Source organism: Pteropus vampyrus, unplaced genomic scaffold (genome assembly GCF_000151845.1).
Source record: "Pteropus vampyrus isolate Shadow unplaced genomic scaffold, Pvam_2.0 Scaffold116, whole genome shotgun sequence".
NCBI lineage: Eukaryota > Metazoa > Chordata > Mammalia > Chiroptera > Pteropodidae > Pteropus > Pteropus vampyrus.
In genome coordinates, this window is record NW_011888897.1 from 4,020,163 (window position 1) to 4,038,406 (window position 18,244).

General features: G+C 39.8%; 2 protein-coding genes across 2 annotated transcripts in view; one reads left to right on the plus strand and one right to left on the minus strand.

Annotated features, from left to right (window-relative positions):
• The window catches only part of CCDC38 (coiled-coil domain containing 38), a 38,088-nt gene extending 23,652 nt beyond the window's left edge, over positions 1-14,436 (minus strand). The window contains exons 1-7 of the mRNA XM_011365945.2: positions 14,419-14,436; positions 9,124-9,177; positions 6,581-6,681; positions 5,081-5,246; positions 2,592-2,656; positions 265-428; positions 74-154 (exon numbers count right to left, since the gene is read on the minus strand). Coding sequence (XP_011364247.1) covers positions 74-154; positions 265-428; positions 2,592-2,656; positions 5,081-5,246; positions 6,581-6,681; positions 9,124-9,163 — 617 coding nt within the window. The 5' untranslated portion in view covers positions 9,164-9,177; positions 14,419-14,436. The remainder of the gene's footprint in view (positions 1-73; positions 155-264; positions 429-2,591; positions 2,657-5,080; positions 5,247-6,580; positions 6,682-9,123; positions 9,178-14,418) is intronic.
• Positions 14,437-15,554: 1,118 nt separating this feature from the next.
• Positions 15,555-18,244, plus strand: part of AMDHD1 (amidohydrolase domain containing 1) — a gene marked incomplete at its 5' end in the record, with an annotated part of 13,483 nt that continues 10,793 nt past the window's right edge. The window contains 2 exons of the mRNA XM_011365946.2: positions 15,555-15,658; positions 17,072-17,175. Coding sequence (XP_011364248.2) covers positions 15,555-15,658; positions 17,072-17,175 — 208 coding nt within the window. The remainder of the gene's footprint in view (positions 15,659-17,071; positions 17,176-18,244) is intronic.

Sequence of the window (18,244 nt, forward strand, 5' to 3'; positions counted from 1 at the left end):
CTCACTTAGGTCTTGCTAGGCACAAATAAGTTTTAATGGGGCATGGGCACTTGATAAGGGATCCTGGCCTCACCTTTTCACTGCCTGTACCTCCATACTCGCTTTCTTTAGCTCTGCGGTCATTTGGAGTTTGTTTATAGTTTCTTGTGCTGCACTGAAAGGTAACAGAGATTTGTTAGTTTGTTTTGTGTTGTGCTCTAAGAAACTGAAAAGAAGAAAGAAGGAGGTAAAAAGCGATTTTTGCCAGAGTGAAAACAAACGAACATTTTAAGGGCGTCTACAGATCTCTGGTCATTTTCTCGAAGGAACTCTTCAAAGGCCATTGCATCTTCTTGGAGCTTTGTTTCTGCTTTTAAGAGTTGCCGTTCCCTCGTTGCTATGTGATTATCAAATTTTGTAATTGTATTTCTTTTGGTTGACAGAGAATACTAGGAATATTGAAAACAAAAGTGCATCGAGAACATTATTCCACATTTCTAGTACCTTTCAACAGTCTCATAACAAAGGGGAAAATGATCATTTGTAAGTTATCACTTGTATTAGAAAAAAGTGGTATGCCCAAATCTTGGGGTTATGGACTTTATTTCATGAAAGAATTTTATTTGGGGGATAATTAGAAGGGAGACTAATTCTCCTCCTCCACTTTCATGAAGAGGCTCAATATCGTTTGGTCAAGTGTATCTCACTTGATCTAATTTTAAATATCTAAAGAAGTTCATGACTGTGCCCCACAAATCAAAAATAGCTACATATTCTTCCAAAGAGCAGGTCCACCTGGTATCACCCACAATGTCCCACCAATAGTTTCTGAGCATTGGAAAACTGAGCTGTCTGCAGCCACAAAGACTCTGCCCATAGGTAGAACCAAGGGAGAATCAGGTTCCAATGCTGTATGTCAGTGATGCATGTCCCCAAGCCAGCCCAAGGGTGGTGTTTAGCTTTGAAGAGCCTCATTTAGATCCCCAAATCCTACTCTGACACCAAGATTCTATTTTTTTAGTACAGAATATAAGATTCCACTTAGATTTTAATACTATGTGTGGAAAATAAACTACAAAAAAACAAAGCCACATATATTATCATACAAATGAACTAAAAACATGTACATGAAATATTTTAAAAACACATAAATGAGACAATCAATACCATGATACTCCAAATTTATAACAAAAATATATTTCATTTATTACTTTATTCACCAAGTATTTATTGAGCGCCTACTGTGTGCCAGGACTGTTTTAAGTGATGTTCAGACAGCAATGAACAAAATAAACAAAATTGCTTTTATGGGGTATATAGTCTAGAGAGAGGAGTCTAGAGGGGAACAAAGAGTCCAGTGGGCAAGGGTGAGGGTTACTGTCATGTATAGCCAAGGAAATCCTCTTTAATATGGTGAAAATTAAACAGACTGTTAGGAGGAGAGAGCAAATCATGTGGATATCCGAGAGGGGAATGTTCCTGCCAGAAGGAAGTGCCTGCTGTGCAAAGGCCCTGAGGCAACAGCATGGTTGATGTGTCACAGGGACAGCAAAGTGTGGCTAGAGCAGATGGAGCAAAGGGGTGAGCAGTGGGAATGAGGTCAGAGAGCGAGAGAGCTGGGTACCAGATAAATCACAAATGGTCTTCAGCAGAGGAAGGGCATGTGTGAGGAGAGACTCCTACTGCTGTGTGGAGAACAGACTGACTACAGGGAGCACAAGAGGAAGCAGGAGAAGTGTTTAGAAGTTCTAACAACAACTTATGCAAGAGATACTGGTGATGTGCACTGTGGTGACAGCAGTGGCAGTCATTAAAAGTAGTGTGATTATGGATATATCGAGAAGAAATATATTTGCAAGTTTATTTGGCTGTGGGTTGTAAGAAGGTGGAGTTGAAGATAACTTCAATATTTTTGGACTAAGCAACTGGAAAAATGAAATTGCTATTTACTGAGATAGGGAGCACTGCATGAGGTGCAGATTTTCAGGGGTAGGGGACAATATAGCAGAGGCAAAGTTTTAGAAATGTGAAGTCAGAGATAGATGTTGAGCATCTAAGTGGAGATATTAAGAACTACAGTTGCACTTGTGAGTCTAGAGTTCAGGAAAGAGGGTCGGGCTAGAGAATTAAATGGAAGTGGAATTTAAAGCCATAGGCCTGGAGGAGAGTAGACAGAGCACAGGGTAAGGATTGAGCCCTGGGACATTCCAACATTTGGAGATCAAGGAGAAGAGGAATAAGAAAACTATAAAGGAGTGAGCAGCCAGTTATGTGGAAGAACCAAGAGAGAGTGGATCCTGGAAACCAGATGAAAGGGTTTCAAGGAAGAGGAAGTGATCACATGGGCCATCTGCGGCTGAAAGGTGAGTAAAAAGGAAGAGTGTGAAATGACAATTCAAATTTCACAATAGGAAGGTCTTCAGTAACCTCATCCAAAGTAGTTCTGGTAGAACGATGAGGCCCGAAGCTCGACTGGAGTGAGTTTAGGAGAGGATAGGAAGGGCAATAGATCTGAGCACATAATGGAAAAATAAAACGTCAAGGTGAAAATTTGGCAATGCTATGCAAGAAGTCTCCTATTTGGCTAATGGGAGAAAAATTATTTTTACTACCTCGAGCAGAAACCTGTCTCTCTGGTCATCAATAAATTCATGGACAGTCTTTTTTGTGTCTGAACCTTTAAAGAAAATTGAAATTGACTTAGATTTAGTTCATTACCCCTCAAAGATGTAAAAATAAAAGCTATGTAATTGAAGTATTGCATACAGTATATATCTGGACTTAAAAACTAATAAGAGTAACTGCCATTTATTTTGTGTCCATAATATTCCAAGAACTTTAGTAAACAATTCAAATACATCATTTTATTTAATCCTAGCAATAAACCCAATAAGGTACTTGTTACTATCTTTCTGTCCAATCTAGACATAAAACTGAAGTCATTAGGCAAAGTATGTTTGGGGATCACTAACCAAATTTATGGCGGGAAAGGAAAAGATGATGACCAGCTTAGCATCTAGCAATAGAAAATACCAAAAATTTTTTCAAGCACATTTCTTTGTTCTGGAAAAATTATATATAGGCTACATTTCAATAATGTTCACTTCATGAAAAAACAACAGAATGTAATAGCAAATAAAATATTTTAATAAAAATGTAAATAGTAAAAATAAATTAATATTTTCCAAATAACCAGTGTAACTCTATAAGATAAAAACATTTTAAAACATAGCCATCATATCACTATCATCCCAAACAAAATGAACAATTCTTTAGCATCACCTAACACCAAGGCTGGGTGCAAATTTCCCCAGCTGTTATCAAAAAGAACTTTTTAGAATTAAAAAAATTTAAATCTAAACAAAGATCATTTTGGTTGGTATGACTCCTAAATTCTATTTTTTTAAAAATCTATAACAGCTGCCCACATTCTCCACACAGACTACCTCTTTTCCATGCCTTTTATTTGGTTAACAAACCAGATCGATTTCTCTGTAGAATTTCCCACATAATGAATCTGGCAGATGGCATCCTCGTGATGTCATTTCACATGGCCCTTAATCTCCCATATTTACTTGATTAGATTCAGGTTCAATTTACATAAACGTTTTTATTTAAGAAAAATTTTTTTAACAGAAAAAAGAAAGTGCTTTCTATAGCTTTCATTTGGCCACTTATGATGGGTCAGATGAATTGAAAATTAATTTCAGTATCCAAAAAAAATCTTATACTGTCAATTTACTAAATATGATAGCCATCCTAACTATTTCAGGCTATTTTAACATGGTACTGCCTGGCTGCATTGATGCAATTTTATTTTTCAACTCTAAGTAGACTTTGTATAGTGTGTTTCCCATTTTGGCTCTTCCAACTATCAGGCAGCTCTTCTGACCGAGATGATATATGATAAAGCTGTACATCCCTCCAAAGCATTGGTGTTCCTCAACACCAGACTGCCTACCTCGTTACTCCCTGGAGGTGTGGTCCAGAGGTGTTGCCCTTTGAGAGCAAAACCAAAGTCAAGCTGCTTGCTGCATGGAGGTGCAAAAGGCACATCTGTCATGTAGCCTAACTGATCGATCTGTCTGTGACAGTTGCCTGTGTAATTTATTTGAAGGTGATCTGGTAGTTCACCACTATTGCCTGCCTACACAAAAATAAAATACCCTAGACTCCCAAAGTGGGGGGTCACTTGCTCGTTTGACTATTATGTAGGCTTGTCCTTAATCAGAATTCAAGCAGGAAATGCAAGGTTGGGGAATGAAGTTTTCACCCAAATCAGCTCTTGGTTGGAAAGAGTCTGAGAGGGACTTCTTTATTTCAAATGAAAATGTCCAAAGAACTGTGCAATCAGCAGAAACTGACAGCCTGATTTCCATTGCTGACAGAGCCCAAACAAATTTACTATTTTCTTTTTAAGAGTCTACCTATGTCCTTGACTCTTAAGAGATCAGTAACCCCCTGTTAACTAGCAATGGTGACAAGTACAGCCATCTGCAAAGCCATACCATACCTCCTTATCTATCTCATAAGCAATAGAGTGGCAAGGATTTCTGAAGTTAGTCATTCTCATTCATAGGCACTTTCTTGATCTGATAAGTAGAAGATGCCCATGACAGTTTGATTACCAGACTGCCCTCTTTCACATAGCAATAATTAATGGCTTGTAGTATTTTAGCATGTCACCTTGATAGGTCGTTAAAATAGGTTATGCTTTTGCAACCACAGGCAAACATTTAATTCTCTGAGCTTCCTGAGTGGATATATGAGTTGTATGGCACTGACAATCAAGAATTCTCTTTAAAAATTTCTATATTTCTACATCTCAAACTGAGCTATTACCTTCAATAGTGTGTCATTTTGGCAGTGACTTTCTTCCTTAGAGCCATGAAAATCAGTAACAGTCTGTTTCTTGGAAAAATGTGTTTTATTATTGAAAATAGATTTTCTCTCAACTCACAACCCCTATTTACAAAGACTCCCCCACCATATTATGAGACAGCGTACTTTGTGTTTCTTATCTTCAGAAAAGCCACCAAATCTGATATTAATAGTAAATATTCAAAACAATGTTCTTAAACAAACAGTTATTTAGATTTACCTTCTGTTAATCTGAGAACAAGAGTGGGATCTAGCCCAAAATTTTCAAAGGAGCCACCAGCTGTGTCAGAGTAGAATACTATCTTGCTCAGGTGTGAACGACTCTTCATTCGGGATGAAAAAGTAGACTTTTGGTGAACCTTCAAGTTGCGGTTCAAATGTTTTTCCTGTCCAAGTGGAAAAGTTTTAAAAATTTTTCTAATACATCGAAGTAATGTTGCCTTAAAATTGTGATCATATACAGAAAATATCATTTAGAACAAGTCCTTTTGTCATTAAATACATTAAATAAGCAACCTAACATTCTTATCTTTGAATAACTGTGTTTAATTTTCAGTTCCTTCTCATATGAAGCTGAACACAACTGTAAAAACATTCAGTCTTTACTAAACATGTACATGACAAATATGAGACTGGAAAATGTTGCTCTGGCTTTATTGTCACAATCCTGTCTTGCCCAAAAATGCAGCAAACTTGCAAATTCCACTGATTTGAAAGGAATGATTCTGCGGAATTGAAAACCTGAAAGAAATGGGCCTTCCCAGTAGACAAAAAAAAAAAAAGAATAGGCTTTCTGATTTGTGAACCTTTTCCCAGTTTAATTTTGGAAACTTTCAATCAAACCATAAAACACACCTGTAAAACCATCACCCTACAGCTGACTCAGTTACTGAAGATTTCTGGCTATTTTCCCGATTCTTTCAAAAAAATATTGTAATCAACCGTTACTTCTAGGAATAAGGAAAGCAAACTTCATGAAATCGGAACAATGCCATGTAAATAGTAACGGAATGCAATATAAGGCACAGCTGGAAAGTTAGCCTTGCCTCATTGCTGATTCAGCTTCATACCCAATAATCTAAAATGACACCCCCTGCTCCACTATTATTTCTTCTTTCTTCCCCAACTGCCCTCCTAGCACACACACATACAGTCTCTTATGTGTCTCTGCCTAGCAAATTTTGATTAATTCTGCTCCTATTATTGCCTCAGTGGAGTCTGTGCGCGTGCGCGCACACACACACACACACACACACACACACACACACACACACACAAACTACCCTCTTCTCCCTCTTCTCACTTTCTCTAGATTTCCTTTGTATGCCTCTATTACTATATTGCACAACTCTAAGATGCTATTGATTGTAAGATGCACTATTATTTGATGTACTGCCATTTATATAAGCTGGATCTCAATTTCAGAAATGAGAAAATACAGAAACATGTGGGTGTTAGAATCAATGAAGTAAGGATATGCCGTACATGTCACAGTGGATCGTAGTGGTGTGTCTGTCTTCCCCCAGTAGGGGGTGATCATTAGGTCCCTGCCACAGGCTTGTCGCTGTTTTGTCGTGGGTGTCTACGCCGTCCCTAGCACAGTGTGTAGCACATACATCGACATCTGACTCTATGTCTTAACTCAGCAAAGTTCACAAAAGTGACAGATAAGAAGATGTTTCTAACATGAATTGGGATTGGGATTTTAATAAAACCTTACCTTTTTCTTTGCTGCCATTTCATTTTCTTTAAAAAGAAAGAGATCTTTGAAAAAGATCTTATATGGCCTCTCCTTTTTGATTGAGTCATCTTTTACTTTATCTGTTAAGAAAAAAAAGAAGGAAAAACTCTATCATCCCTCCTCTTTTGACCAGATGACAAGGCTCCCACCAGCCAGGGTACAGTAAGTAGGATGTGTCAGTCTTTGAGGAGAAGGATGTAATCAGCCCTGCCTCCCAAACGGAGGTGGGGATGTGGGACCTGGATCTAGAGGACAGGAGCCACAGGGTCATCTGTCTGTTCCTCATGGCACTGAGCACAGTGCTTAGTGATTCATGGAGAATGAGTCTATATTTGGTGCAAAAATAGATGAGGGGGCCTATTACAGCATAGTGGGATATTAACATGTTGACTTAATATCTCAGCATTTTGAGATATTAACATGTTGATTCTTTCCATCACCACAAATACACCCACTGTTATCCTGACACCACCATTTCTGCCGCAATAGCCACAGCCAAAATCCTTAGGGAGATCCTCAGTCTAGACCAGAGGGTCTTAAAATAAAGTCTAAGATAATAAGAAGTATGGCAAGGATGTGGAAGAATTGAACCCTCATACACTGCTGGTGGGAACGCAAAATGGTGTAGCCACTTTGGAAAACAGTCCGGCAGTTCCTCGAAAAGTAGAACATAGAGCCATTCCACTCCTAGGTATATACCCAAGAGAAATAAAAACATTTGTCTACACAAAGACTTGTACATGAATGTTTATAGCAGTAGCTTAGCTTAGATGCCTCATGGATCTTGACAAAGTAATATAAATCCTTTAATAGAAAGAGATCATTCAGTACAGTTCCAATTCTTGTTTTTTTTTTCAGTTAACAATATACTTAGGAGTTCTTTTGACATCAGCATTTATTTACCTCACCAAAAACAAATAAATAAATAAAATGTCTATCTTGTATCCCATTCCTTGGATGTGTCATACTTTATATAACCAATCCCATATCAGTGGACATTATGGTTGGTCCCAGTCTTTCCCTGTTATAAACCATGCTGCGGTGAATATTCTTGTACACATCTTTAATCACTTGTGCAAACATATCTGTAGAAAAAATTGTCAGTGTGGCCTATGTTGAACAAAATGATTTCTGGTGATTGACGTGACCAAAGCCATCTTAAGAAGCAAGTTACTCTTAGTGACTGACAGTTCACCATGGGAGGGGCGGGCTTGCACCACCTGAAAGGAATGTTCTTACATAGATAATAAGTAGGCACATTAAGTTGTTTAATGCTTTGGGATATACAGCTCTTAACAAGCACACAAGCCATCTGTGTTCCTGGAGGCTATACATATCAAGACCCATCTCTTTTTGGGTGTGAAGTTCCACCTTTTTGCTGAAGCTCAAGACTCTCTTTTGTTTGTCTATAAGTTTCCTTAATAAACTCTGTTTAATTCCGGAGTTGTTAGCTTTTTTCTTTGATCCCTTGGCCTGTCTTCTTTTGGTGGTTGGTTCCAGTATATGTTGGGAAATTTTCCCAACACCCTATCTAAATGCTTTTTTAAAATTTGCTGGTCCCCCAGTACTCATTCTTCCTTCTTCTACAGGAATAGAGCCCTAAATTCTAGCTTGGCGCATGGGCACCCAGAGTAAAGACTATATTTTTTAACCTCCTTTGGAGCTGGATATAGCCATATGTCTAAGTTCTGGACAAGGACATGTCAGCGGAAGTGGTGAGTGCAATTTCTAGGAAGTGTCCCAAAAGGGAGTGGCATGCTCCTCCTCTCCCCTTTTCTCCTCCTTGCTGGCAGGATATGAGAGTGATCATTGGTGCAGAAGCGGCCACCTTGGATCAAGAACATAGGCCAGAAAGAAGCGAAAAGAAGCCAGGGCCCATAAAGAGAGCCTCCGTATGGGCCCTGGAATGCTTATGTCCAGACTGTTACCTAAGAGAGAAATAAAACTTCTGTCATGTTTAAGCCACTGTTGTTTTATATTTTTTGTCAGTTGCAGCCAAACTGTTGAATTCTAAATACAGATAGGGCCACATTTCCTTCTAAGAGAATTCCTATGGAGCGCCTGTTACTCATAACAAACTCTTGGTGTTGCCCAATTTTTAAATCTTTGTCAAATTTTTTAAGTGAAAAAAAGAGTGATTCTTGTACACTGATAAATACTAATTCCTTGTATACTCGTAAAGGAGTGGGAGCATAAGGAGAGAAAGGGTCATGAAGAAAAGGAGAGAGCAGATTTCGATGGTTATTCACATCATTTATGACAAACCACTGAGTTAATTGTTTTATGTCACGAAAGACTCTACTAGTCCAGCTAGATATGACGAAATAATGCCCTTCTAATTTGAAGATTTTTCTTTTGAGAGTTAAAAGTGGAAGAGCACCTTCTCAGCAGGTAGTTTATAAGCTCTTTACATGGAGAGACCATGTGTATAGCATTTCCCCTTTTCTTACTCTCCCCATCTGCTACCGAGACTAACCATGCCCAGCACAAAGCAAGAGCTCATTGATTTCTTTCTTTTTTACCTTCAGAAGTCAGTGACATCGGCAAAAAATGTGATGACATTTTGTCTCCTGACCCTGTCCAAAAAATAGAAAATACATTAATTTTTTTTCTGTAAAAATTACGTAAGGCCACTAGATTTAACTACCAGTGACTCCCAAAGAGGCTTTTCTGCTTAAAAAAGCACCGTGCACACAAAGTCTTTGACCCAGCAATTCCACTCCTAGGAACTCATGCCAAGAAAATAATCAGAACAATGGGCAAAAATATACGTACAATGTTTGTTGTATTATTTAATAGAGAGCTCACTAAATGACTATGATATACCCCAAAATGGATTGCCATGTGGCCCGTGAAAACATTTTCTTTCGTTTTTATCAGGGCTGGGATTAGGGTTAGGTGAGTGAGGCACTCATGTTAGCTGCAAAATTTAAGAAAGTGCCCCGAAAAACTCAGTTATCAACATAAATAACATGTTAATGCAATTTAAAAAAATTTCAAAATTGCTGCAGGAAAAAATTAAATATCAAAATTTTAAATATAGACAGGATTCGACTTTGCATTTATGTGACCCTGAGAGTGTGTCACTTGCCACACCCTTGTCCCAGCTCACAGATCTTGTCTTTGTTTAAAATTTTGATGTTTTGTTCATCATGGATTTTTTGCATTAATTTTTATTTTTTCAAACAGTGAATTAAAATTTTATTTTGATTACTGAGTTTTTGCTTCCCTCTTAAATTATGCATGCAGAGCAAGTGCCTCACTTGCCTCACTCCAATCCTTGTCTTAAATTTTTATACTTTTTTTGTATCACTCAAATTTCTCAATGAGCTTGTATAATTTTTACAATGAAAATAATAACGGTATTTTCATTTGTGGAGAAAAAGATATCCAGGAGTTTATATAAAAAGGTGTGCCTACCACAGGAACAATGGGACAAAACATCCTATTTTGGGCTGCCCACTTAAATTTATCTCTCAGAACCTCAAAGAGCCATGTGTCCCAGAAGCACTGTAGCAGGTGATTAAGAACACAGAGGTTGATTGGAATGGACAAGCCTGTTGGTGTGTCATTTGCAGATGTGTGAACAAGTTCATTTAACATTCAAAAAATATTTATTAAGTACATACTCTGCGCCAGGCCCTGTTCTAACTGCTGGAGACAGCCAATTAAAAAATAAGACATACACACAAAAAGGACAAAAAATGATTGTCTTCATGGAGCCTACATTTTAATTGCTTAGCATCTCTGAGCCTCAGGTTCCTATTCCATAAAATGGGAATAACAGTCCTACTTCTCAAGGCTTTCATGAGGATTCAGGGAGGCAATATGTGTAAACAGCCAAGCAGGGTCCCTAGCATAGAGATGGAACTCTGTAAGTGGGAGCTATTATGTGCTAATATTTACTAATTAGTATGTGATTTTACTTCTAGTGATTATAAAGATGAAAAAGAGAAAAAAAATGTTAAAACTTATAAAGGAGAAAAAATTAATGAAAACGTATAACATTAATATACTTTTTCACATTTCTGGAGATTTTTTCACAAGCATTAGATTCATTCTGACATGAAAGAAAGAAGGGTTGGTGAAAAATTGATGACAATCTGTTGGGTTGGTATGTAAAGATTTGTAGGGGATTTTCTTAGATTTCCACTTTGCCCTTATCCCCACCCCTAAAATTCTGCCCATTGCTTTCTTGTCATACTTCCACTCCTTCAATCCTTCTGTCTGTCTGAATTCAGTCCCTGCCCCAATCCCCACTCCCATTCCCTTTATCCTCAAAGTCTATCCGCAATAAACATCTTTATCCATGGCTTCTGGCACTTTTTCATTCAACAGAAAAGTTCCCATTCCTCTATGCTAACTGATAATAGCAGATATCTGCTCTTTTCTCTCTCTCCAGTAATTCACAGAACGTGTAAATGGGATGAATAGTCTCTAGAAGTTGTTATACTTCTGTACTTACATGTGTATTAACCCCCCTATCGATTAGTGAAGGGCTGGAGAACATAGAGAAGACAAGAACCAGCTATTCTTTGAAAGGGATTGTAAAGTTCTCTGAACTAAACCAATATGATGTGCCAACCAGAAAAAAAATAAGTCAAAGCTGGTGAATGTCTTCGTTATGAAAAATAAAAATAGCATGATGGCTAAACAAAGGCTCTGTACTACAAGAGAAGGAAAATGTTGCCGGAATCCATAGCAAGTGCCTTGCAAATTCACATCTAAACTACGTGTTCAAATCCAACTTCCAACAAGTGAAAAAGATAAAGAGCTCAGAAAAATCAGAGTTTTAAAATGATGCAAGCCATCATTTTTAGACATGGCATAGGCTAATGATAAAGAGCATGGACTCCCATTATGCTCCCTAATCCTCATACTTCAACTTCTCCATCTTTCAAAAGAGCGGTTAAGAGTAGCACTTACTTTGCAGGATTGTTAGATGAGTTAACATATGGCCCGCCCTTTGGACAGCCTCAGGTACATAGTAAGTGCCATCCAAGTATAACCATGGAGAATGCATTCTAATGAGGGGAGGTACCTGCTGTGTTTGAGGAACAGCAAGTACACTAGCGGCACTTAAGCACAAGGAACCAAGGGGAGAATGACAGATGAGGTCAGAGATAACAAGGGCCCTGTAGGACATTTGCTCAATGGAATGGGAATCACAAAATGAATCATTCTGACTGCTGAGCTGAGGAGAGACTATCGAGAGAGATGAGGGTCAAATAGGGAGACCTGTTGGAAGACTGCAGCTATTGGGAGGCAAGAAATAATGAGGTCTTGATATAGTGGTAGAAACGGTGAGAGGTAGACAGATTCTAGATATATTTGGAAAGTAGACTTACAGAACTGGCTGATAGTTTGAATGTGGGGTGTGAGACAAAGAGCCCAGGAAAGAAAGGATGGAGTAGCCATCAATAGAGACAGAGAAGGCTATGGAGGAAGAGGTGGTTGGGAAGATCAAAGCTTCAGTTTGGAACATGTTAAATTTGAGATATCTATTAGACATCTAGGGAGCATGGGCATAAAATATACTGTTCTTCCAAGTGAACACCATGCTGGTTGATTTATTGAATTCTTGCATTCCTCTAACATTATGCAATTATATGTGGCCACTGTGTCAGGTCCTTTGATCCGTATCATCACAGGGGCAGCATGAAGGCACTGTGGAAGGACCCTTGGGGCAGGCAGGTTTGAATCCTGACTCTGACTTTTATCAGCTCTCTCTTTTAGGCCTGTCCAATTAAACTCAGTTCACCTTAGATTCTTCTACAAAGTATGGATAATAATAATTATACCTTTCTTACAGGCTTGTTGCAATTTTCTAACAGATAATATATGCCAAGTGCCTACCCACAGTAGGCTGATAGGGAGATGATTACTTGGACTTTCTTCAAAGTAGACATCCATATCTGTCCTCTTTCTAGTCCACTGTCTTATGAATAACTACCAGCATTTGAAAAGAATAAGAAAGATAACTGACAACTAGCTTTCATAAGAAACCCTGAATTAAAGTTCTTGAAACTGAGTAATTTAGAGGAATCTACCAGCAATGTCAGTGCAAATTTGGAAAACTTGACCCACCTTAATGCAGATTCTTAACATTCCAAGCTTTGTGGAAGTGGGGAAAGAGGAATAGGGTTTTATAATGCCCAAAACTAAAGTCCTAGACCAACTCTAAATAGAATTAACAATTACAATATCTACTAGATATTATTTGGAGCGGTTTGTGTTTGATTTTCTCAACAACTTTATATACTCAATAAAAATGGATTTATTTCCAGAGTTTCTCAATACCAAATAAAGAGCTTTGTTTTTCTCCCATAGGCAAATGAGGATTTAGACTGATTGTCTCAGACCCAATGCCTTTCAATTTTTTCCCCACCTCCTTCCCACCCACTTGGACAAATACTAGGAGAAAGGGCTGTGAACTGTGTCCTTGGATGGTGTGTAGAGACCAGAGTAGCAATTTTTTGTTTACCCCGGAGCCAGGAACCGCTATGTCCCTGGCCTGCCAGTGACTGCCTTTTTAAATTAGGTCAGAAGCAGAGCACAGCGATGAGGAAATTACCTTTAGTTTGACCTTTAAGGCCTCACTGGCGTCAAGCTACCTGTTTTGTGTGGACTTTTCTGTTGACATTTCTGACTGCCCTTTTGCAAACTGAAAAAAATAACTGGAGGTCAAGTTGAAGGAAGAGTAGGGGAAAAGGAGTCAGCCAATGTGAGTCATATGATGTGAAGAGTAAGCGCTATAGGGATGTTGGTTATTACTAAGGAAAAATGTGTTATCCTCCCTCCTCCAAAATTATTTAACAGTGACCAGGGAGAACAGAAGTTCACTCTCATCCTTCTTGCTTCTACAAACCTCTTGTTTGCAAGGGCTTTTCAGGCAATATTGTTTATCTGGACTGTCATCAAATGCACTCAGTTCACCCACAGATCCCCATTTCAAAAAAAGGACAATTATTTTTAAACTTCCTGAGAACCTGCAAGCTTTAAGGACATGGTACATTCTGTAAGGTCTGGAGGAGACCTAGTACTAGTAGCTGAAATCTAATCTTTAACTTAGTTAACCAAGTTAAAAAGCAGGAATAAACCAACAGTTGTAATAATAATAATAATAGCTATGACTTATTTAGAACTAAGCACTGAGCTAAGTGTTCTACATTTCATCTTATTTAAAGCTCAAATAAGTCCATAAAGTAGAAATAATTATCTCGACAATATGGATGAGAAAACTGAGGCTCAGGGAAATTAATTTCCTAAGTCAAATAGCTCATAAGTAACAGAAATGGGATTAAGGCAAGTTTATTGAACCCCGAAGCCTTCTATTTGCCTATAATTTCACACTATCCTTTGTAATTGCATAAATCTGCAAATATACTTATAACTTTGCAAAATGTAACAAATTCAAGACTTTAGCAGAAATTTCAAAATATAAACTTTTAATATTTCTCTAGTGACTTCGTGTTTCTATTTTCCACTATTTCCACATCTCTCTATACTATTTCTCTCTATATATTATACCTTTCTTTTTAAAACCATGTATAGACACAGACACATCTGTTTGTGATTGTGTGTCTGAGCTGTGAATAATCGATGAATTTTTTTTCCTTTTGAATCTCTTTTACTTACATTGTTTATTGAATTCTTTTCCAATTTTTCTTTCCTCTCTCTTTCCTACCTGGCTGGTCTCTCTCTTTTATGGCCACAATGTGAAGCCAAAGAATATTCTTATTTACCGTGTTTATCTACAGGAGTTTTTGCTGTCTGTTGTTTTTAAATGGCTTTTAAATGGCACCAAATTGACTTACTTTTATATTTTACCGTTTTACAGGCCTCGGCCTGCTTTTACGGTATGTTATTCGTAGCCATAAAGTGTCTTCCTTTTGATTGCAGTCTGTGCTGGGCAGGGAAAGTGCCCTTCCTCCCTCTCTATGTTCCACAGGACCAACACAACGCTTTTGCTAAAAGTATATAAACAAAATAAAAACAATTAAGAAACTCCAAACAAAACCCGGGGCCTGCCGGTGTTTTCACAGCAAATGTTAGGCGGGAGGAGATGTAGGTGAGAATTACAGACCATCTTCTTTATTAAACAAACTTGATTCTGTCTCCAACCTTGGATGCAAATTGAGGGGAGGCCTCACCACATAGAGTTAAGGGCGTGGAGGACCCGGAGCTCAAACCAGTTTTACCTCGAGTTTGGATCCTGGAGGGGTTTCATCCAATCCTTTAGGAAAGGCGTTAGGGGAAGATGGGCGGAGGCGCCAATCGATTCTCTAGTCTCGGCTCTATCCTCCCCCGCCACGGTCGCCCGTCATCTCGGGGATCGTCTGGTAGAGCATCTCAGAGCGGAGCTGGCCAACCGAAAAGTGCCCGGCACCCGCCACCGTACGCGGAGGCCGCGCGGACCCGATAGCGACTCCGCCACCGCATCCCCCTCCTCTCTACCTCCAGGTTCCTTCTGCAGGCGGCCCTCCGCGTCCACACTGCCGCCCAGCCCCCAGGACAGAGGTTTTCCTCACGCTGTCCGCTCCCGGGGCTCTGTCTCGGATTCCCGCACTCTGCCCCCTCCAGGTGCCCTCGCCCCGGGTGACCTCCTTCCGCAGCCCACCTTTATCTCTCCCGGTGGCCGAGCTGCAGTTTCCTTATCTGTAAAGTAAGGACAATAAGCTCTACCACATTTACCCAACATGTGACAAGGAGACCTAAAAAGAGGGGATTCATTATAACATCGATTACTAATCGACGTTCTCGTCCTTGGTACTGTTATTGTCATTGCCGTGGTCGCGGGGAGGCGCGCAGTCCTCCCAGGTTTGGAAGGGTAGCGGCTGCGGGCGCCCGCCCCTGCTCCACCCTCCCCGCCCCGGGGCGGCGCCACCGGTGGGCCTGCACCCTCCTCCGCAGTCCCGCCCGCGGCCCCAGCCGGGTGACCATCTCGTGACTCGCGGCGCGCGGCGACGTGGCGGGCGACCGCCGCCGCCTGCTGGAGGACGCGCGGCGAGGGGTGCTCATGTGCGCCCGCGGCGGGCGCTTCCTGGCGGTGGGCACGTAAGTGGCCGCGCGCACGGTGGGGCTGCGGGGGACCAATCCGCCGAGCCTCGGCTTGGAGCTCTAACTTGGGCGCTGTGCAGGGAAATCGAGTAAAAGCTTTCCCGCACCCAGGAAGACATTGGCAGGCCTACCTTTGAGGCTCCTAATGTTAACGTGTTTGACGGCTTTGGGTTGTCTGTCATTCGGTGGAAAAACGCACTCACAGTGCACATGCCACTGCGACGCATCACGATCCCGCTTCTGCTGATTAAATATCATTGTCCAACAATCAAAAGGGGTGGGGGATCTCTCCAATGCTTCTTGAGGTGCCAGGGGACCGTCTGCCTTGAGATGGCCTGAGATCTTTTTTATAAATAGATTTCTGCCCCTACCCACCCCAACACATGCCCTCTATCCTCAGATCTGTTGACAAAGCATCTCCGTGGGTGGAGTTATGATACCTGAATTTTTAAAGAGTACCTCTCCGACCCACTAAAGCTTTAGGGCCACATAAAACGTTTAGATGGTTTGGGGTGATAGGAAATTAAGATTCGGCCACCAGAAAAAGGGGACATTTTCGATTATTTTCATTTAAACTTCTGAGATCCTTGCTAGACGTGAATAAAACAACAGCCCAATTATGGGAGGGTGGGCTTGGAGTGGGAGTGGGTGTTGGATGCGGATTTGAATTGGAGAGCCGCATGGCACAAGATTAATCAGTTTCACCCCTTATCTGAGGCTGCTTAGGGTTGTGTAAACAGCTGGTGACCCAACTTTTAAGGACTCTGTGTGTGTGTGTGTGTGTGTGTGTGTGTGCGCGCGCGCGCGCGCGCTCGTTTAAAACAAAACAAAGGGATTAAAACATTCCCAGTGTTATTATCAAATTTTATTAAAATCAGTTAACGGAATTGAACAGAGGTAGCATTCCAGGGCTAGTCGATGGCCATACTCTGTGGAGTCCTGAGGAGCCTGGCCCCTACTGTCTTGCTCTGCTGTGCACAACCCTCCTTCTCCAGTCACTCTGTCATTCAAGATGGCTGCTCCATCCCTCCTTATGGTGTCTACATTCCAGCCAGTAGGAAATAGGAACACAATCCTATTGGCTTGAACATAGTCACATGGGCACACCTGGCAAAGAGTCACCTCGGAAATGTAGTTTATTCTGGGCGGTCATGTGTCCAGCAAAAAATTTGGGAATCTAGCACTGTGGGAAATGGGAACAATGGTTTCGGGGAACAACTAGCATTCTGATACACATGATTTGACTTTTTGCCCTGCACGTGGCTAGGATCACTTTTCCAAAGACAATTTCCAGAAGAAAATATAATTGTTGATGACACCAAAAGATGTCAATGACATTTTAAATCATTAGTAAGATTTCTCACAGTATTACCCTCAAACTTTAGTAACTATTTCTTGATTTTTCTTCAGGGATGGGTTTATAAAAGCTATCAGTCCTGCTGACGTTATCCAAAAACAGTTTTCCGAAGAAAAGTTTGAAGAAAGAATCGACTGCTCTGGGAAATGCATCCTGCCGGATATTAACTTCTTTTCAGTAAAACCCTGAAAGTGGTTCTAGTAAAGAGGAAGAATAGTAGCTTGTTTTAAGTGGAGTCTCATAATGATATTAAAGCATGATAATATCTACCATTTATTGAATTTCTACTATTAAATGTCTAGTTGCTTTACAAACATGTTTTCATATTGAATCCTTATAACTGCCTGAAAGTAAGTATCATCATAAGCATGTTACAGATTTGAACACTGAAGTTTAGAGGTAAAAAATCTCATCCAAGATCGCTAAACAGGTAAAGGGCAAGCCGGGAATCAAACCCACCCACTCATTCCACTTCTTCCCACTCAAATGATGAGGAGAGACCAGCTGTCTGTGTTTAGGTTCAAAAACTGTTGGAAGAATTTTATGAATCCTTTACATAAGGAAAGCAAACAGTGTAAGCTGAATATACTCTAATACCAGAATATGCTCTAAATTAATATCGAGAGTGAAACAAAGAACTCATCGCTAAGTGGAAAAAAGAAAAAAAGTCTAGAGATTTCACTGAAGTTCATCTTTAGTGGTTGACAACAGAATCAGTTTCTCTACCATCATATCCTACATTATCTTTGCTTTATGGCTTCATATAATGATCTGACACAAGTTTCACAAATTTTGCATTCTATGCAAATACAGAGGCTAAGATTTATACTTTTAAAGTGTGTGCTATGTATATCTGACAGCTTTACCTTATGGCTCTTGGGAGTTAGAAGATAAAGTCAGGGTGAAACCTTATGAGAAAGAACAGAATATAATCGAAAGCAGTCTGAAGGGACTTCTGATTTTAGTCCATTCAGAACCACTAATGAGCCATTCCATCCATTAGGTGTTTCGAATATTCTGGAAACACACTTTACTGAATTGTACCTGGGTAAACAAAAGTTCCAAGTGATTGCTCTATAGTTTCTCTTCAATTAAAATATATTTTTGAAGAAAGATTCATCTTGTTTATTTCATATTTCTCCTTCTCAAGGTTGAGGGAAGGGATTGTATGATTCTGTTTTCACACCCAGATTATTCCTTGGTGGTATAGTCCTTGTATAAATATA